General features: G+C 48.9%; 1 protein-coding gene across 1 annotated transcript; it reads left to right on the top strand.

Annotated features, from left to right (window-relative positions):
• The first annotated feature begins 2,394 nt into the window (after positions 1-2,394).
• On the top strand, positions 2,395-15,167 carry LOC103265316 (mitochondrial ornithine transporter 1). Its single transcript, XM_008063009.1, has 6 exons — positions 2,395-2,519; positions 6,038-6,296; positions 10,062-10,199; positions 12,563-12,732; positions 13,682-13,840; positions 14,883-15,167. Exons 1-6 carry the CDS (start codon positions 2,465-2,467, stop codon positions 15,005-15,007), a joined length of 906 nt encoding a protein of 301 aa, XP_008061200.1. The 5' UTR covers positions 2,395-2,464; the 3' UTR covers positions 15,008-15,167.
• Positions 15,168-18,072: the final 2,905 nt, after the last annotated feature.

The following is an 18,072-nucleotide window of genomic DNA, read 5'->3' as shown; positions in this document are numbered from 1 at the left end:
GGCCCTCCAAGCCCCCGGTCCTCTCCAAGCCGGAGCCGCACGTAGTCGGAGCTAGCGGCGCACCCCTTCTGGGTGAACCTGTTAGTCCTCGCCACTGTCTTCTGTCCTGATTATTCTGCGCGTGATAGAACTTAACGTGCCTAAGCGTGGCCCACTGAGTGGGGTGAACTCACGCTGACAGTCGCGGTGAGACTCTTTCTCCTTCCAAATTGAGGAAGCAGCGTCCACGTGAAGAGAAACGAACGCACCGAGGTTTTCCTAAGAGGCCATGCTGGATGTGTGTGTGTCCGTGTCCCCTCGACTGCCTGTCCCTCGCCCCCACAGTTGCAGGTTTGGGTGCTTAGTGTTGTTTTCCGCCAGGTTGGGAGACTCTGGAATTAAGCATGATTGGCTTGTAGGCACAGCCTGAGGAACGAAACTTTCCGAGCTGAAGCCTTTGTCACTGACTAGTTGTGTGGCTTTGGACCAGATTTTGTCATGCTATGGCCTCAGTTTTCCTTCTGGAAAAGGAGATTGGATTAGGACTCAGATATTCTTTTTTTTTTTTTTTGAGTTGGAGTCTCACTCTGTCGCCCAGACTGGAGTGCAGTGGCCGCTCCCGGCCACTGCAGCCTCGACTTGCTGGGCTCCGGCGATCCTTCCGCCTCAGCCTTCCGAGTAGCCGGAACTACAGGTGTGCGCTACCACGCCCGGCTAATTTTTGATTTATTGTAGAGATGAGGGCTCGCCAAGTTGCCTAGGCGGGTCTCGAACCCCGGGGGCTCAGGCAATCCACTCACCTCAGCCTCCCAAAGGCGCGGGATTACAGGCTGAACCACGGAGCCTGGCTCAGATATTCTTTTTACCACCGTATTCACCTAATAACTGGCACTTTCTCTCCAGGCCTATCAATGTAAAAATCAGTGTCTTGTACTTCTTATTACGACTTTGTTAAGTACTGTACCTTTGTTGTTGCTGGTTTAAGTTTTTTTAAAATAGGGCCTGATCTTTGGCAGAATGCTTCAAGTTGTTAAACCTCATGGTAGCTAACATTTTCCATTGATGCTGAGGATGACATGGGTGTTGAAACGACAGCGTTCATCTCCAGTTCTGTTCACCAATCCCCGCTTAGAGGCGGTCTGGTTGTGATCATGCAGCTCCTCAGTGAGATGAGGAATAAAAGTGCTCCTTGTTTTTCATGAATAAGTTACTGACACGATTTGAAGACTATCCAGAATTGGCTGCTGAACTTGGTTACTTTAATCTATGTTAATGAGCCACGTTTTCTAGTCAATATTTTAAAAAATATTTTAAAAAATAGAGACAGGTTCTCTCTATCTTCCTCTATGTTCCCCAGACTGGTCTTGAACTCCTGGGTTCAAGCAATCCTCTGGCCTCAGCCTTCCAAACTGCTGGGATTACAGGCGTGAAACACCACGCCTGGCCTCTAGTTAATGTTTAAGTCCACCCTGCAGTGAATAGTTCAATTCTGTCTAATGGTAGAGGAACAGATTCTAGTTTCTGCAAACTTATTAGGCTTCAACCCAAACATACTGAACCAAGGTTTCCAGGAGAACGGCCTGGTAATTTGAGGTATACTTGCCCCACGTGATTCTTATAAGCCAATTTGGGGCACAAGGGCCCAGGTGTTGCATCTCAGCCTCACCAGGGAACTTGTTCAGATTGGCAGCATCTTTCATCCCCAACTGAGGCCTATTAGATCAGAAGCTGCATTTTAGCAAGACCCCCCCCAGGTGACTCGTGTGCAGGTGTGTGGTTGAGAAGTGCTCTTGGGCTGTGGTGACAAGAACACGTGTGGCCTTGGAAGAACACGGAAGGAATCAATCCGCTGTGGCTGTTGTGATTGCCTTTAGATTATCCTATTTTCATTATTCACCTTGTGCAGATAAGAGCTCCCAGCTTTTGAGGCCCAGGGCCGTGTTATGGGTGAAGCAGGTGTTTGCATCCTGGTGTGTGTCGCTCAGAGAGCCCCTAGGCTTTGCTGCCTGGGTGCTCCCTTCCTGACCTCCTGTCTTATCACTCCCCTGAGGCGCCCAGCACAGGCTGCTGTCTGAACTCAGAACTGTCTCCATGGGTTTAACTTCAGCCTCTGAGAAACTAGCTTGAGGTGGTTTGGGTCATCTAGGGTTGGTTACTGTATTTGGTGTTTGTTTTTAAGGTTTTCAGAGAGGTTGGCTGGAGTGTCAATGGCTAGCACCAATACTCAGATTTTCGATCTGAGGGCTTTTTTGGGGGGCAGTCCATCACTAAGCTGCACTGACACCTTGAGCCCCCCTTTTTTGGAGCAGCATAGAACTCCTGTCCAGGCTCCCCGAAGTTCAGGTTCAAGCTCAACTGCAGGCCTACAGAACGGAGGTTGTGGAGTAGGCTGATGGTGAATTCTTGCTTCCCCAGGGCTATGCGGTGCCGGGCTTAAGCTCCAGAGAGTTGCCTTCCACGGGGACCGGCAGAGGAGCGGACAAACATGAAGACCAATCCTGCTATCCAAGCTGCCATCGACCTCACGGCAGGAGCTGCAGGTACTGTCATGTGCTGCAGAGTGACATTTTTGTCAAGGATGGCCACATATGCAAAGGTGGTCCCGTGAGATCGTAATACATTTTTACTCCACCTTGCTCTGTTTAGACACACAAATCCTTACATTGTGTTGCGGTTGCCTACACTGTTCAGCAAGTAACATGCCATACAGGTGTGCAGCCTAAGAGCCATGGGCCACACCATGCAGCCCAGGTGTGCCGCAGGCCATATGGTCTAGGTTGGTGTGAGTGTGCTCTGTGATGTTCACACATTGACAATGTATTTCTCAAAACGCATCTCTGTCTAAGCCACACATGACAGTGATCCCAGAAGAAAACCAGTCCTCTTTGTTCCTCAACTACCTTGTATGTGAGACCAAGTGAGAGTGGTGTGAAAATAGGACGTTTCTCCCCTCCCCAGAAGCAGTAGGCTCCAACCTCAGAATGGGTGGAATGTGGTTTAGAGCATGGCAGAAGGTAGTGTCTGTTCTTATTATTAGATTATGAGCCAGGGTGAGTGTGAGGATGTTCCCAGGGCAGCCAGGACGAAGGGCTTCATGCCAAGCCTGACAGTCTTCAGAGCCTTGTAGTGCAAAAAAGCACCTTGCCGTCTCCCCAGGGAAATGCCAGTGACTATTCTCACTGGTACTGGGAAAGGAAGGATACTCCGACACGCTTTAGCAATGAGACCTATAATGGAGTGTCTTTTTTTTTTTTTTTTGAGTTGGAGTCACACTCTCACTCAGGCTGCGGTGCAGGCAATCCTTCTGCCTCAGCTTTACAAGTAGCTGAGACTACAGGCGTGTGCCACCATGCCTGGCTAGTTTTTTGATTCATTGTAGAGACTAGGTCTCACCAAGTTGCCCTTGCCCAAGCTGGTCTTGAACCCCTGGGCTCAGGCAGTCCTCTTGCCTCCACCTCCTGAAGTGTTGGGATTAAAGGTGTGAGCCACCATGCCCAGCCTGAAGTGTGTCTTAAAGCTATGAAGGGAAAGGAGAAGAGGTCGGATTTGCTGGGAGTGGTCAGCCAGAGCTGAGTTGGGGGCCTGAACCTGAGGGCCTGGGTGGGTGTTGCACAGGGAGCATTGCCGGGAGTGGTGACCAGGCTGCTGTTTAGAATGGTCACTTTGAAGGTGCAGAAAAAGCAGGAAGTGCATCTGTGGGTGAAAGACGGGACTGGTGACTTGCTTCCCCGGAGTCCTTGATATCTCAGGGCCAGGGTGACAGGAGTTGCCATGCTCGTGTTGCCTAAAAGGAAACCCCAGTCTGCAACTCTGGAGAGGGAGGTTCCAGGGGCTGCTGCCCCATGTACTCTTATCCCCCCGGGTCAACAGACCTGCATGGTCAGGAGGTTGCACCCGTCATCCTGTCGTTCACTGGATTGCAAAAAAGAAATTGTTCAGAGAAGAGCAAAGAGTTTTTTCATGTACCAGAGGTCGACTGAGTAGACTTGTGAGGAAGATTAGAGACAGTGTGTCACAGACTGATGGGGGCACCCGGCCAGGGCACTGCTCCCTGGTTACAGCCTGTAAGGAGGGTCCTGGCCTCAGGAGAAGGGTGCTGAAGGCGGTCTGGGGTACGCCCTGAGGCCCTTTGCCCACTGCATGCCTTTGGGTCAGCCGCTTGCCCTGCCGTGGAAGTGAGCTGCAGCCCCTGGGTCCCATGTCCCGTCCCCTCCTCACCATGCCACACAGACACTGAGAATGAAGTGGCCCTTTGCCTGCTCCAGCCTCCTCTCACCTGCATGTGAACACTCTGGGCTCAGTCCTTGGTCTCAGCGTAGGAAGGCGTTTAACCACATGAGAGTCTCAACTTTTTTTTTCTTTTTGAGTCAGGGTCTTGCTCTGTGACCCAGGCTGGAGTGCAGTGGCACAGTCACTGCAGCCTCGACCTCCTGGGTGCAGGCAAACCTTCCACCTCAGCCTCCCTAGTAGCTGGGACTACAGGTGTGCCCCACCACACCTAGCTAATTTTTTTAATTTTTGTGGAGACAAGATGTTGCTATGTGACCCAGACTGGTCTCGAACCCCTGGGCTCAAGCAACCCTCTGTCCTTGACCTTTCAAAGTGCTGGGATTACAGGTGTGAGCCACCACGCCCAGCCTCAATTTCTGACATGTTATGTTTGTCAGTCTGCTGAAGACCTAGGATTGATTGTGATAGAATTAAAAAGTTTTCCTTTCTCCATTTTTGTGCATACAGTATTAGGGAGCCACATTTGTAATTTATTGTCAGTTTTAGAGCTGTAAATTGCAATAGTCATGTTGGGAGCCTGATCTGTAGGACGCTGGCTGGTGGGCATGATTTTTATCATGTGCTGGGCCCTCATGTATACTGCAACTGTACCTGATCACTTTGGGTGGGCATTTCTCTCTGTGATGGCAACACAGGGATGCCCCAAATGGAAGGAGAGCTGGCATGCATAGCCTAACTTCTGAGGACAACAAGCCCCTTTGCTGGGGGGTGAAGGGTCCTCATTAGTGACACAGAATCTCTATTCTACTACTCTTACAGTATAAACATACAGAAATATAGGATCTATGTTAAGCAAAAATAAATTTCAGTCCATTCCTTATCAAAATACAAGCCATTCATTGGTAGAGTTCAAATTCAAGAGGTTTTTCAGGCAGGGCCTGTGATCCCAGCACTTTAGAAAACTGAGGCAAGAGGTTCGCTTGAGCCTGGGAGCTCAAGACTAGTCTGGTCAACACACTGAGATCTTGTCTCTACAAAAAGTAAAATTAGCTGGGTGTGGTGGCACATACCTATAGTTCCAGCTACTTGGGAGGCTGAAGCAGAAGGAGCACCTGGCCCAGGAGGTGGAGGCTTTGATGAGCCGTGATTGCGCCACTGCATTCCAGCCTGGGCGACAGAGTGAGACTCCAACTCAAAAACAAAACGAAAAAAAAAAAAAGATTTTTCCATTGAGTCAGATATTTAGCTCCTTAGGGATTAACTACCCAGACTCCCTGTTTTCTTGGTTATTGTTCTGATGGCTTCAGTCCCACCCCAGGTCTCCCCACCTCTGTATGGCTTTTGTTTCTCGCTCTGGCACGGTGACTGCTGGTTTTCACTCGTGTCACTGGCGCAGTGCTGAGCCTGGCTCCTCCATTTTAAACTAATCCTCACCTGAACCCCATGAGTGGCATGGACGAGGAACTGAGGCTCTGAAGGGGTGTGGCTTGTCCAGGATCTCGCAGCAGACCCGGTGTCAGCCCAGGCCCCTCTTACCAGTTACGAGGCTCCCATACACACTGCATGGTTGTGTCCGGTGAAGGTGAAGACTGTCTTCCCTGTGGGAGTATGAGCTCCTTCAGGGTGAGGCTGATATGCAGGGTCCATTGGGGACCCACTGCTAGTTGTTTACTGGACCCAGCTGGAAGGTTTTGGGGAAAAAGGTTGAAGGGAACCAGAACAAGAGTCAGCCCCAGGTGGGCTGCCTGTGTCTCCTCTCTACAGATAACGGAGGCCTGACTCTGCAAAACCTAGCCTGCACTAGAGCTGACTTCTGTTCTGGTTCCAGGGGGCACAGCATGCGTGCTGACTGGGCAGCCCTTCGACACGATGAAAGTGAAGATGCAGACATTCCCCGACCTGTACCGGGGCCTCACCGACTGCTGCCTGAAGACCTACTCCCAGGTGGGCTTCCGCGGCTTCTATAAGGGGACCAGCCCAGCACTGATTGCCAACATCGCTGAGAACTCTGTCCTCTTCATGTGCTATGGCTTCTGCCAGCAGGTGGTGCGAAAAGTGGTCGGACTAGACAGACAGGCCAAGCTGAGGTGAGTTGAGGACGCTGACATTTTGTTTTAAAACAAAAGACCATTGGGCCTGGCATGGTGGCTCATGCCTGTAATCCCTGCACTTTAGGAGGCTGGAGTGGGAGGATCACTTGAGCCCGGAAATTCAAGACCAGTCTTAGTGACAAAGTGAAAACTCATCTCTACAGGAAAAAAAAAACATTAAGCCTAGTGTGCTGGTACATGTCTGCAGTCCTAGCTACTTGAGAGGCTGAGGCAGGAGGATCACTGGAACCCAGGAGTTCAAATCACAGTAAGCTATGATCATGCCACTTTTCTTTCTTTCTTTTTTTTTTTTTTTTAGTTAAGGTCGTACTCTGTCGCCCAGACTGGAGTGGAGTGACACGATCACGGTTCACCACAGCTTTGACCTCCTTGGCTCAGGTGATTCTTCTGCTTCAGCCTCCCCAGTAGCTGGGACTAGAGGCAGGCACCACCGTGCCTGGCTAAGTTTTTAATTTTTTTTGTAGAGACAAGGTCTCACTATGTTTCCAGGCTGGTCTTAAACTCCTGGGCCCAAGCGATGATCCTGCCTCAGCCTCCCAAAGTGCTGGGATTACAGGTATGAGCCACTGTGCCCAGCCTCAAAAAATTATGCTATAAGCTTTGTGTTCGCAAAGGGCAGTCGTGGTGTTTTGGTAGGAGTTTGAAACCCTGTTGCAGCAGCCAGTGTCAACAACTAACATAGGTTCCTTGTGCCTGGACGTCTTGAGATGTGCATTTTTTAGGCAAGAATTAGAGCATGATGGGTGGAGTTTGTTTTTTAGAGGCTTGGGGTCAGATAGCCCACAGAGAAGGTAGAGGCAGAGAGGAGGGCTGAGCCACCCAAAGACCCTCCAGCACAGAGAGGGAAGGAGGGAAGGAGATAAGGGAGCCAGGCACCCCACATGGCAACTGAGCACAAACAAAGGGACTGGTGGCTGCAGTGCCATTCCGCTGAGGGAGAGACAGTCTGGGGAGGAAGCCTGGAGTTTAGTGCTCCATCCTCCTTAGGGAAAGATGCAGTGGGGAGGAAAGGCAGGGCGGGTCTGGAGGAGGAGCCATCCTCCCTCCAATGGCCACAGGACGAGGATGGTGATTTCTGCCTCCTTACCTGGGAGATATTGTTAGGAGTCTGGCCCTGCCTGCCCCTCCTCGCTTGCTTCTGCTTTTCGGGTGGAGAAAATGCTGGCCAGCTGCGTTTCCCACGCTGGCTCCAGGACATGAGCTGCTCGATGTCCTTGGGAGGGTTAGGAAGTGCTTTCTAGTGTCTGTCTCTTCTTTTTTTTTGAGTTAGAGTCTCACTCTGTCGCCCAGACTGGAGTGCAGTGGTACGCTCCTGGCCACCGCAGCCTCGACCTGCTGGGCTCTGGCAATCCTTCCACCTCAGCCTTCCAAGTAGCTGGAACTACAGGCACACATTACCTATGCCTGGCTAATTTTTTATTTACTGTAGAGATGAGGTCTCGCCAAGTTGCCCGGGTGAGTCTCAAACCCGCAGGCTCAGGCAATCCACTCACCTCGGCCTCCCAACGTGCTGGTATTACAGCCTGAGCCACCAAGCCCAGCCTCTTCTTTCTTTTTTATTTTATTTTTTTTTGAGTTGGGGTCTCTTGCATGGGCTGAAGTTCAGTGGCACGATCACAGCTCATTGTAGCCTTGACTTCCCGGCTCAGGCTATCCTCCAGCTGCAGCCTCCTGAGTAGCTGGGACTACAGGTGCATACCCCCACACCCAGCCACTTAAAAAATTTTTTTTTTGTAGAGATGAGGTATCACTCTGTTGCCCAGGCTGGCCTCAAGCTCCTGGGCCTCCTAGGGTCCTAGCAGTCCTCCCTCCTCCCTCCTTGGCCTCCTAGGGTGCTGGGATTACAGGCGTGAGCCACCGCACCCAGCCCCTAGTGTTTCTCTTGTGAGGACTCACTCTGGGTACATTTATTCCAAGGAGTATACTTGTTAGCTTGTTAAAAATGCTTGGGAGTGCTGCAGAGGAGAACTCATGTTTTTCAGCACTGTTTAATTCAACCCTCTGATCGTTTTTGAGCAGAAGCCTTTTCTTTCTCATCCTTTAGAGCCATGTTGGCTTGTTACCTGCTGAGATGATGCCTTAGAGTCTACAAAGCCTGACACACACATCTGTAATCATACCCCTCACCACAGTGTTGTTATCTGTCTTTCAGATGGGAAAACTGAGGTGCAGGTCTTGACATGCTCCAGGTTGCCTGGATGAGGACTCAAACCCATGTCTTCTGAGCCCTTGCCCAGCCTTATTTCCATCAGACCATAGTTGGGGGAGGGTGAGAGGCTGGAGTATTTGCTAAGAGTCAGCTCTTGAGAGAAGATGAATCAAGAGCAGCGGTTGGGTATGGTGGCTCACGCCTATCATCCCAGCACTTTGGGAGGCAGAAGCAGACAGGTTGCTTGAGATCAGCTTGGGCAACACAGAAAGACCTCACTTGTACAAAAAAACAATTAGCTAGGTGGTGGCGTGTACCTGTAATTCAAGATACTCGGGAGGCTGAGCCAGAAGGATTGCCTGAGTCCAGGAGTCAAGGCTGCAGTGATCCCTGATCGTGCCATTACACTCCAGTCTGGATGACAGAGTGAGACCCCAACTTAAAAAAAAAATCGAGAGCAGTGAAAGGAGAGGACTGTGTTGTCAATGTTTATCTGCTCCGGGGTTGAACACGACCCAGCGTGGTGTTCTGCTTTTGACCTTTGGCCAGATGGGGTCTCACACAGCAGGAGGTTCAGGTACATGTTTGTTGACTGGATGACAAACAGATGATTCCATGCCCGTGGCTGTCACACCTGCTGTCCTCTTGCGCAGAACCAGGAGCTCATGCACCTTGTTTTGTACCCTGGAAGATGAAAGTATCAGACAGCCAAAGTACACCGCAGATCCCATGTGGCCTTGGCCTCGCACCGTGATAACGTGCTTGGTGTGGGTTCAGATGTCTGATCCCTTATCGCGTCTTAGATTGAATCGACTTCCCCATTTATTGACTGCCACCTTTGTTCCAGCAACCTTGACCATCTCTGGTTAATGACCCCAACTGACTACTGCCTATCAGCAGGTTGACAGAGAGTCCCTGAGGGCTGAGGGCAGCCATATACAGATCTGTGGCTGGCTCTGAGACTGCAGAAGCCATTGTAAGTCTTGGTTTTGACAAGCGAGAAGAAGTGAAGTCAGGTGGGCAGGTGGGCCTGTGCAGACGTGTGTGCCTGGCTCGCCTCTGTCTGTGGGCTTAGGGTTGATTCTGTAAAATCAAAAGGAAGAGGGGACTGCTAGTGGCATCTTCCTCCCGAAAGAAAACCCCCTCCAGCCAAGGCTTCTGAGACACCCAGGTGTGTAACAGGCCCCCCCTCTGAAAAGCATTTGCCAGTAACACCTCAGTGTTTTTGCCTCTAGGCTTCAAATAAAACTGTGTCCTGAGGCCATCCTCCATGCCCTACATCCAACCAGGAGCAACTGCCGTGAGGGTAGCTTCCTAAGGACTCACCAGAAGCCTCCTTTTTAGAGGCCGGGGTCTCACTATGTGGCCCAGGCCGGAATGCAGTGGCGATTCACACATATGATCACAAATCATAGTGCCCTTTGGCCCAGAACTCCTGGGCTCAAGCAAACTTTCTACCTCAGCCTCCCGAGTAGCTGGGACTATAGGTAAAGGCCACAGTCCCTGGCTCCCTTATTGCCAAGGTGCCCTCGGCTTGGTAAGTGCTAGACGGGTCAAGAAGTCGACGGGTGACCGCGCTTGTGTGCTTTCAGTGATCTGCAGAATGCAGCTGCTGGATCCTTTGCCTCTGCCTTTGCCGCACTGGTGCTTTGCCCCACCGAACTCGTGAAGTGCCGGCTGCAGACCATGTATGAGATGGAGACATCGGGAAAGATAGCCAAAAGCCAGAAGTAAGCACTGCTCAGGCACCGTCTCGCTGTGTTCTCTGGGCTGGTAACATTTTTTCTTGAAACACACACAAACACACTATTGTTAACATTCCTACAGGTCATAAGTATGTGGTTCTATAACTAGTCACACAATTTATGTGTTTTTGTAATCAGTGTCCAGATTAACAAATAGACCATTAGCACACCTGGAAGCTGCCCATATGTCCTTTGGAAGTAGTTTAAGGTAAATTAAAGATAGTAATAGTTATATCCAAAAGGCTTAAGGCAGGCAGACACCTTGCAAGAAAGTTGACTTTGTTTTGTTTTTAATTTTAATTTTTTTTTGTAGAGACAAGGTTTTGCTATGCTTCCCAGGCTGATCTTGAACTCCCCGCTCAAGATCCTCCCGCCTTGGTCTCCCAAAGTTCTGGGATTATGGATGTGAGCCTCTGTGCCTGGCCAAGCTGACCTTGTATTTGTAGCCTAGTGGTGTACACATGAGGCATTTTTGACAGCTTGGGGCTAAGATTTGGATTGGAAGGCAGGTTGACCAGGTAGAGCTGGATTGCATGTGGCATTTGCAAAAAGCGATGCTCTGGGAAGGGCCTGCCTGATCAAGAATGCTGACGGAGGCTTCAGAGGCTCTCAAGAGGAAAATCATTGTTCGGAGCTGTGACCTGTATTTTTATTTTATTTTATTTTTGAGTCAGGGTCTTCTGTCACCCAGGCTGTGCAGTGACACAATCACAGCGCACCACAGCCTTGACCTCCTGGGCTCAGGCAATCCTTCTGCCTCAGCCTCCCTAGTGGCTGGGACTACAGGCATGCGTCACTACGCCTGGATCTTTTTTTGTTTTTTTGTAGAGACGGGATCTCGCTATGGTTCCCAGGCTGGTCTTGAACTCCTAGGCTCAAGCAATTCTCCCTCCTAGGCTCAAGTGATTCTCCCGCCTCGGCCTCCCAAAGTGCTGGGATGACGGGCATGAGCCACTGCATCTGGATGCTTGTGGCCTTGACCACCTCTGAGCTTGGTTCTTCGCTCTAGGCTGATACCCCTGTTCTCTGAGAGCAAAGGGAAGGGATTGGGACATACTAGGTGTGTGATTTCCCTCCCTGTTCTTAGTGGGGACAAAACCTGTCATGGTGCCCCATAATGAAGAGGAGTCAGTGGACCAAAGGCATCGTGCATTCCAGCTGCTCCAGGGCATGTTCCATTCCCCTCAGTTCTAGAATTCAGCTCTTGCTTTTTGCATTATGGGAGTGAATTTCTCTTGTCTTGCTTTCAAGTCACATTCACTCTTTTGCTCACTTCTCTTCACTAAAACAACAACAAAAATAAACCCAGAACAGTCACACAAATCTCCCCAAAACACACCAGAAAAACTGAAGAACAAGGGATGATCAAGGCTGGGCAACACCACCATATTCTTGCTGAGTGTAGACAGCTGCTTATTATAACTGTGGTTTTCATGTACTCACTATCGTAGAAATGAGCATTTGCTTTGTCATCCTGGATCATGTGACTTCTAGAAGCACATGCATCCATTTTTTTTTTCTTGAGTTGGAGTCTCACTCCGTCGCCCAGGCTGGAGTGTGGTGGCATGCTCACAGCCAACCCAGTGTCGACCTGCTTGGCACAGACGATTCTTCCACCTCAGCCTTCCAAGTAGCTGGAACTACAGGTGCCAACTACCACACCCAGCTAGTTTTTTATTTATTGTAGAGATGAGGTCTTACCAAGGTCCCTGGGCTGGTCTTGAATCTGCGGACTCAGTAATCCACTCACCTCAGTCTCCCAAAGTGCTGAGATTGTAGGCTGAGCCACCGAGCCTGGCCCTTTTATTTTTTTTTGATTCGGTGTCTCACTCTGCTGCCCACACTGGAGTACAGTGGGATACTTGGCCACTGCAGCCTCAACCCACTGGGCTTAGGCGATCCTTCTGCCTCAGCCTTCCAAGTAGCTGGAGCCACAGCACGTGCCACCACCCCTAGCTAATTTTTTGACTTATTGTAGAGACGAGGTCTCGCCAAGTTGTTCAGGCTGGTCTCGAACCCCTGGACTCAGGCAGTCCTCTTGCCTTTGCCTCCCAAAGTGCTGGGATTACAAGCATGAGCCACTGCATCTGGCTTTCCATTTTAATAAAATTCCTCTACTGATGATAATTTAGGTGGCAAGACTTGCTCTAAAATGACTGTATTTGTGAGATATTTCCTTCCCACAGAAGAATGCCTTTTATTCTCAGAATTCCTGCTTCCTCTTTGACAGTCACCCGCTCCCTTAGAGTGCTTGAGAAGGTCTGTTGTTGGACGTGAATGCCCCTGTCTTTGCTTCCTCCCCCGTCTGCTTGCCATAATTGCATCTCTCACTCTGTGTTTCCTCCCAGTACAGTTTGGTCTGTCGTGAAGAGTATTCTTAGGAAGGACGGCCCCTTGGGCTTCTACCATGGACTCTCTAGCACTTTGCTTCGAGAAGTACCTGGCTATTTCTTCTTCTTCGGTGGCTATGAACTGAGTCGATCGTTTTTTGCATCGGGGAGATCCAAAGATGAACTAGGTAAATGTGTCTGCATTGACAGCACTTAGATATGATGGTGTCTGCTCCCTGAAATTGGTTTCTGCTGGGTGCCGTGGCTCATGTCTGTAATCCCAGCACTTTGGGAGGCTGAGGTGGGAGGATTGCTTGAGCTCAGGAGTTTAAGACCAGCTGGGGCAACATAGCAAGATCTTGTCTTTACAAAAAATAAAAAAATTAGCTGGGCATGAGGTGCATGCCTGTAGTCCCAGCTTCTTGGGAGACTGAGGATGAGCTGGGCCCAGGAGGTCGAGGCTGCCATCAGCTGTAATCATGTCACTGTACTCCAGCCTGAGGCCCTGACTAAAAAAACAAATAAAGTGTGGTTTCTTTGGATTCTCTGCTCCTTGGGCCCACCCCACCCATGGCAGTGTCCTCTCAGCATGGGGAAGGTTCTGGATGCCAGAAAGTAACATGGTAGCAGGCGCTCGCCAGCATCCTTCCTCTTGACTCAGTGGTTCCCCCCAAATTGGAACTCTAGTCATCCATCCCAGACTTCCTTACTGGAACAATGTGTTAATTTTCAGGATTCATTTTAGGGGAGAAGAAATACAGCAATTTCTTTTTCTGTGGGGAAATCAGCTATAAACCCTGTTGTGATAAGCTTAAACCTGGGTCATCTTGCTAGTGCTTTAAGAACAGTGAAAGGTGTAGTTATGTGTAGCATATCGGGTTGAGCTGCGTGTCACAACTGTGTGCAATGCAATGTTAGCTCATTTTTTTCTTATCTCCCCAGTGTGTTGGATCTGTTCTGGGGTGAATCCAGCTCCCAGACTTAACTGCTGTGTTTAAGAAGACCATTTTTGTTTTTAATTGTAAAGGAAGAATCAGGGCTGTTGAGTGTTAAGATATCAAAATGCTAAGGTGACCTCTGGAAATGTCACATCAGCTGTTCTTGAGACAAGATAACATGGGCTGTTTTTTTCTCTAGGCCCTGTTTCTTTGATGTTAAGTGGTGGAGTTGGTGGAATTTGCCTCTGGCTGGCTGTGTACCCCGTGGATTGCATCAAATCCAGAATTCAAGTTCTTTCCATGTCTGGAAAACAGGCAGGATTTATTGGCACCTTTTTAAGTGTTGTGAAAAATGAAGGTGAGTGGATACCTCATTCCCCAGCACCTAGGATAGATCTGAAAACTTGGCGTATGGACTTCTTTGTTTTGTTTTTGAAAAGAGAGGGCACAGGAACAGAGAACCTATTTGTTTAATTTGTGTCTCAGATAGAGCATAGTCATCTTGAATATTACTAACAGCCGCTCCTGCTTAAGTTTGTATAACATATAAAGTTTCACAAAGTATTTACACCTTATCCAGTTCAATCTTCTTTTTTTTTTTGGAGTAGGACACTGCTGTCCAGGCTGAGTGCAGTGGCGTGATCACAACTCACTGGAGCCTTGACCTCCTGGGCTCTGGCAATCCTTCTGCCTCAGCCACCCGAGTAGCTGGGACCACAGGCACATGCCACTAATGCCCAGCTAATTTTTTTAATTTTTAAATTTTTGTAAGGATGAGGTCTTGCTATGTTGCCTAGGCTAGACCTGGAACTCCTGGGCTTAAGTGATCCTTCTGCCTCGGCCTCCTAATGTTCTGGGATTACCGATGTGAGCCGTTGCTCCTGGCCTGATTAAATCTTCAGAATTATCTAGGGCAGTGCTGATACTAGAAACAGGTCTCTGACTTCCAAGTTGGTGCTCCTGCTGCTGCCCAATTGAAGCTGCCATGCCTGGCTCCGTGGTTGCCTTTGCCTGGCCACATCAGCCCTCAGCTCTGACTTATCCATATGCCAGGAGTTAACCAGGTGTGGCATTGATTTGTGCTACCTGAGCGTCGATCACTTTTGCCAGCAGATTTGATACTTGTCCTTGTTTCTGTTAGTCTATTTAGGGGAAACTGGAAGTCCTTCCATTGCTTGTTAGTTTTTAGTTTAATTGTCTGGATTTGTCTCTCATCCAAGGACTAACCATGCCCGACCCTCCCTAGCTTCCGAGATCAGACAGGATTGGTGTATTCAGGGTGGTATGGCTATTGATGTTGTCTGGATTTGTAAGTGCTAATATACTTGTGCTTTGCAGTGACGTGGGGCATCCTCAAGAAGGGGTTTGTCACAGTCTTCGATTGCCCTTTTGTGTTCTAGGCATAACAGCCTTATATTCTGGACTGAAGCCCACCATGATCCGAGCATTCCCTGCTAATGGGGCGCTCTTCTTGGCCTATGAGTATAGCAGGAAGCTGATGATGAGCCAGTTTGAAGCTTACTGATGTTTCCCGGCAGGCCTAGATCCAAGTGCAGGTGTCTGAGGACGACAATTCATCTCAGGGTTTCTTGGAGTACAAGATGAGCATGGAAGTATTTTGATTTCTTGGGAATTTGTTTTTGTCTTTCCTTCTGCTCTAAATCTTAAACTGAATGGAAGGACCTTTATTGTAATCATGTAATTCCTGCCCATAGTTGTATTGGATAGAAAAGTTGCAGCTTTTGCCCTTCGTAGAATACACAGGGTGACTGGTGGCTCCACACACCCACCTACTTTGGAATATAGATATAGTTCTGTCAGGGCCTTTGCGTAAACTTTGCCTGTACGTTCAGTTTGGACAATTATATATTGAGGGAAACACAATGTTTCCATGTTAATCTCAAAAACTACCAGAAAAAACCAGGAGTGATCATTTTTCATGAAGATGGTTATAAGTGGAGTGAGTGCTCTGCCCATTCTAGATGCGGAACCTCTTTTAATGACTTAACATGTATACAGGGTGGTGGATATGGTAGCTCAGACCTCAATCTCAGTACTTTGAGAGGCTGAGGTCGGAGGATCGCTTGAATCCAGGAGTTTGAAACCAGCCTGGGCAACATAGCGAGACCTTGCCTCTACCAAAAAAAATCAAGAAAACTAGTCAGGTGTGGTAGTGCATACCTGTAGTTCCAGCTACTCAGGAGGCTGAGGCAGGAGGATCGCCTGAGCCCAGGAGGTTGAGGATGTGGTAAGCCATGATTGTGTCATTGCGCTCCAGCCTGGGTGACAGAGTGAGACCCCAAACTCATAAAACCAAAAAGAAAAAAAATAGTGTAAAATGAGGTTTTAAAAAAGTTCTTATGTGGTGCTTGCAGACTCCAGTATCCGTCTAGATCCTTCAGGGAATCTGTCTGCACACTGGCATGGCTTCTATACTCTTGAGTTAAAGTGTCAGGCAGGAATCTTAGACTGTCCCAGAAGCTCTGCTCTTAAAATAGTGCCATTCGCTTCTAGGTGGGAGTGTGTCCTGCACTCTGACTGTATAGCTAGATGTGGCCCTGAGAATATCACGGGCATTTGGGAATAGCACAGTCTTCACCAGCTTCCATCCTCCTTTCCCAAAGAGCTGGAGCCCCTCTTGGGCTCTGGATCGAGGAGGGGGCTGAAGGGATTGGTGGTGCCCCAGGCTTTGATGGAGACCCACGCAGCTGATAGTAGCTCTTGACTTCTGACTCTGGGTCCTGGCTGGGTGGGTTTTCAGGGTGTTCTGTCCACCTGCCTGGGGCTATCCGTTTAGTTTGGACTACTCACTGTCCTCCCTACCCTCACCAATCTGGAACCAGAGCATGCCCAAGCCAAAAGAAGCTTTTGCTCCCTGTTTGGTGATTGAGTGACCGTGGGAAGTCTTCCCCTCTCAGAATGAGAAAGAACTTAGTGCTTGTACTCACAGTGAGCGTGTCAGGGCTGACCCCTCCTGCAGTTTCCCTTGGGATCTGTAACTCCTTACTCTGCTTCTACAGTGCTGGAAACTTTATATTTGGTAATGACAGTGAGCTTTAATGATGATTCTGATGGGATGTGACTTTATAAAGCAGTGGAACGTAAGAAAAGCACATTGAGTAAACCATGCTGTGTGTGCACATATTCACTGACAGAAGAAAACCACTCCCAAACTCCCCCGTTCATGTGACCCTCTGACTTGGAGATGGACAGCTGATCTTTGACCAGGTGGTGTGAGAGGGTCATCCTTGACACTGCTCAAGTCAGCCCCATCATCACGTGCTGCTCCGATCAGCAGGGTCCCTCTCCCCAAAGTGTTCTTAAGCAGCCTGCCCAGCTGGAGGCAGGCAGACTCAGTTTTCATACCAGTCCCTACCGTGTGTGTCTGTTTCTGTTAGCAGAATCTACACATTGTCCGTAAGCTCTGATTTCCTTATGCTTTTCGCAATCTGTGAAACCCCTGTGGCAACCCTAGTCAAGGTGCCAAAAGCAAGAGGGTTAGGGAAATGAGAGGCTGACACATGGGGGCCATCCAGAGTGGGGGTGCCCATCGTGTCCGTTGCGCTCCAGAGCTGTGACTTGGCTTCCACCAGCTGCTTCGAGAGAAAACCATCCTTTTACTTTGCTTTTCTCCCCACACATACCTGGCCAGTGGCTACTGCGTGGTGCTTACTGAACAGGCCCGGGGTGAAGTGAAATTGAGCACGGACTGGCTCTCGGCAGGAAGTGAACTCTGCCAAGCCCACAGACTCCTGCCCGGCTGGTCAGAGTTAGCCCTGTGGGCAGCAGGTCTTTTCCCGGGTCAGTCATTAAGGCAATTGAACATCTTCAGTGGAAATAATCTAAGGCAAGTGGGAGTGAGGAATGGAAACCCAAGTCAAGAGAATTGTTTTTTCATTGTTTGCTTAATTCATGGTTCGATATTTGGGAATAATTTATACCACTTCACATCTGTACTCCAGACAAAATACAGTAAGTGGAAATACTGTGTTTAAAGAAATTTGAGTGTTGTATCGTCATTAAATTATTTACTCCATGTCTGAGTCTGATGAGTTTTGTTTAAGTGCTTTACACCCATGCTAAAACTGTCAGGAGTGTTATGTGTAGTAATATCTCAAGGTAGTGGTTTTATTGCAACAAGCATTTTTGACAGCAAGATTCCCGATATAAAATAATTTCACCATAGGTAAGTTGATGGAACGCCTTTGCATACACTGCAGTTTTGAAACTTGGCCCACTAGAATTACTTTTTCCTCTATTTCTCTCTCCCTGTTTTAAAAAAAATAGTTAAACCGTTTGCTATTTAGTTTTGGATAATTCTAGTCCAAGTTAGTAAATTATATTTAAGAAAATGAGTATGATTGATATATTTGGGCCAAGCTCGGCTGATTCCAGTTGGTAACAAATGTTTCTGCAGACAGCTGGCAGTTTGGCTTGGGGGAACAGTGGCCTAGCATAGCCTCACTCTGTACATGTCTCTGCACATGTCTATCTGGTACAACAGGGATGACTAAACCACGTGTTTCTCGTTATCCAGCAGGCTAGGCTGACTTTGTTACCACGGCAGCTGGGTAACTCTAAGAAAACAAG

The sequence above is a fragment of the Carlito syrichta genome, unplaced genomic scaffold (genome assembly GCF_000164805.1).
Source record: "Carlito syrichta isolate Samal-C Ts95f unplaced genomic scaffold, Tarsius_syrichta-2.0.1 Scaffold306385, whole genome shotgun sequence".
NCBI lineage: Eukaryota > Metazoa > Chordata > Mammalia > Primates > Tarsiidae > Carlito > Carlito syrichta.
Note: the sequence above shows the minus strand (reverse complement) of the source record. Positions and strands in the feature narration are given on the sequence as shown.